Below are 649 nucleotides of genomic sequence, written 5' to 3' on the forward strand. Positions count from 1 at the left end.
CTATGGCCTTGTTCCAGTTGATGATGTAACCAGACAACTGGAAGGTCTCTATGTTCACGACGTGTATGTTGCCCCGTTCCGTCCCGATGTACAGCCATTTGCTTTGGAACGGAAGGTCGCAGACGACAATCCTGCAAGCAGACGACACAATCGTCACGACCGATGCGTTGAGGTCACCGACAGGTCAATCCAACCAATCAGAGTAGCGATGTGACATTGTAAATACACGGCTTAGTAAGGACAGCCGCACGTAAAACGACTCGGTGTGCGCGCACGAAAAACTGAAAACGTTTGTAGTAAACGTTTGAGTTTAACGCTTAACGTTGAACTAAGGTTTACGTTTAACGTTTACGTCCAATAGTCTGAACCTATAAACTCGGGGAGTTTAAAACTGGGCGATATCGTATCATGGTGAGACACAGCGACAACGTTCACAGATGGTTCGACGATGAGCTGATGATACTGCATGATACTGCATGATACTGCACGATACTGCATGATACTGCATGATACTGCATGATACTGCATGATACTGCATGATACTGCACGATACTGCACGATACTGCATGATACTGCACGATAGTGCATGATACTACATGATACTGCATGATAGTGCATGATACTGCACGATAGTGCGTGATACTGCACG

General features: G+C 46.1%; 1 protein-coding gene across 1 annotated transcript in view; it reads right to left on the bottom strand.

Annotated features, from left to right (window-relative positions):
• Positions 1-7: 7 nt before the first annotated feature.
• Positions 8-649, bottom strand: part of LOC106819717 (syntaxin-binding protein 5-like) — a gene marked incomplete at its 3' end in the record, with an annotated part of 3,544 nt that continues 2,902 nt past the window's right edge. The window contains exon 3 of the mRNA XM_014824316.1: positions 8-131. Coding sequence (XP_014679802.1) covers positions 8-131 — 124 coding nt within the window. The remainder of the gene's footprint in view (positions 132-649) is intronic.

This window comes from Priapulus caudatus, unplaced genomic scaffold, assembly GCF_000485595.1.
Source record: "Priapulus caudatus unplaced genomic scaffold, Priapulus_caudatus-5.0.1 Scaffold4163, whole genome shotgun sequence".
Lineage (NCBI taxonomy): Eukaryota > Metazoa > Priapulida > Priapulimorpha > Priapulimorphida > Priapulidae > Priapulus > Priapulus caudatus.